The 1,792-nt window shown below is 42.7% G+C and overlaps 1 protein-coding gene across 1 annotated transcript; it reads left to right on the top strand.

The window, feature by feature from the left end:
- Positions 1-769: 769 nt before the first annotated feature.
- On the top strand, positions 770-1,351 carry LOC132379201 (thymosin beta-15A-like). The gene has a single exon (XM_059946876.1). It carries the CDS (start codon positions 793-795, stop codon positions 949-951), a length of 159 nt encoding a protein of 52 aa, XP_059802859.1. The 5' UTR covers positions 770-792; the 3' UTR covers positions 952-1,351.
- The last annotated feature ends 441 nt before the right edge of the window (positions 1,352-1,792 follow it).

Raw genomic sequence — 1,792 nt, 5'->3', positions numbered from 1 at the left:
GAGATAGATCTCTACCACAGGAGGTGTAAAGTGCTCCTTCCCTCTGCAAGTCACCCTCGGGAAAGGTATATCACCTGCTTGGGCCCCTGATCACGGTCATGGGAGCAGCTGGTGCATATCACAAGTCCTGGTTATATGACAATCCTGGTTAGGCAGACAATCTCTGAAGAGGATTGATAATAAGTGGAATAGCCCATCCAGTAAAGTCACTGCCCAGAAGAAGACAATGGCAAAGCACTTCTGAAGAAAAATTTGCCAAGAAGAATCATGGTCATTGTCTATGAATGCCTACGTCATATGACACAGCACATAATGATGATGAATTTCCTGTTTAAATTGTTTTCCCTTTCCTCTTATTTTCCTCTTTGGATTTGTCTGATTTCAGCTTTCTATGCTTTTTATATGTTTCCTTTCATTTTTGACTAATCTTAACAACTTCTCTTGTTATCCAATGTTGCTGAGCCTCGCTCTCTTTTATCTTTGCCACACTGAAATGGTCAGCGCATCAAGACAGCAACAGTTTGATCAATTACAGGCAATGATCTATGTCGGATCAGCTACATCACACCGACATATTCAATTACATATCGAAGTCTTCAGGGAAGGTAAAATATTCATTGAGTCAGCAACTTGAGCAACGAATAATTGTAACTGATTATACCAATCAATGGACAAAGTTTGTCCCAGAAAATTGGAGCTACACTTGAATGACAATAGACAATAGGTGCAGAAGTAGACCATTCGAGAGTTGAAGCGGCTGGAGAATGGTGCAGTTACAGTGAACAGCAAAAGATGTCAGACCAACCGGATGATACTCAGAAACAGACCATGAATGAGGTGAAGAATTTTAAAAGGAACAGCTTAAGGAAGACACAAACCGAAGTAAAGGTTATGCTGCCGACAAAAGAGGTGATTCAGCAAGAGAAGGATGCAGTTAAGACAACCTCCTGATAGAAGCTGGTCCCCTGCTGCTTCGCCGATGTGCATTCCAAATGCCAACCAGTTTGCTTTAGACACAAGTCCGGCACGTTCATAATCAGAGCACTGTGCCTTGAGGACCCTCGCCTTCCAATATTCAGGGCGCATTCCACTTGTATTTGGTGATTGTATCTTCTGTTGTTTATTTGTTTTGCTTTTGACACCGCTTTGAGCGCAGAAAAGTGGGAGTAATGTAGGCCAGGGTGAGGGTGGCAGATACTGGGTTTTTGCATGGCAGATCCCAGCTGGATTTAGACAGTGTAATGGTGATTTGTGGCTGTTCTTTTTATTTTTGCCTTCCAATTTAAAAGAACACACAAAACTTAATTCATTGTTTAATATGGAAAAGAAATAAAATGTACATTTGAAATAAAAAAAAGTAGACCATTCGGCCCCTCGAGCCTGCACCGCCATTTTGAGATCATGGCTGATCATCTACTATCAGTACCCGGTTCCTGCCTTGTCCCCATATCCCTTGATTCCCCTATCCATAAGATACCTATCTAGCTCCTTCTTGCAAGCATCCAGAGAATTGGCTTCCACTACCTTCCGAGGCAGTGCATTCCAGACCCCCACAACTCTCTGGGAGAAGAAGTTCTTCCTTAACTCTGTCCTAAATGACCTACCCCTTATTCTCAAACCATGCCCTCTGGTACCTCATACCTCATGAATGCTTCAAAATTATTTATCGGGGAGACTATGCAGAGATATTTATCTTTCGAAGAATCTTGTCTTTGGTAACTGTGGCCATGGAGTCGTACAGCATAGATACAGGCCCTTTGGCCCAGTGTGTCCACACTGACCAAGGTACCTC

Source organism: Hypanus sabinus, chromosome 21 (assembly GCF_030144855.1).
Source record: "Hypanus sabinus isolate sHypSab1 chromosome 21, sHypSab1.hap1, whole genome shotgun sequence".
Lineage (NCBI taxonomy): Eukaryota > Metazoa > Chordata > Chondrichthyes > Myliobatiformes > Dasyatidae > Hypanus > Hypanus sabinus.
Note: the sequence above shows the minus strand (reverse complement) of the source record. Positions and strands in the feature narration are given on the sequence as shown.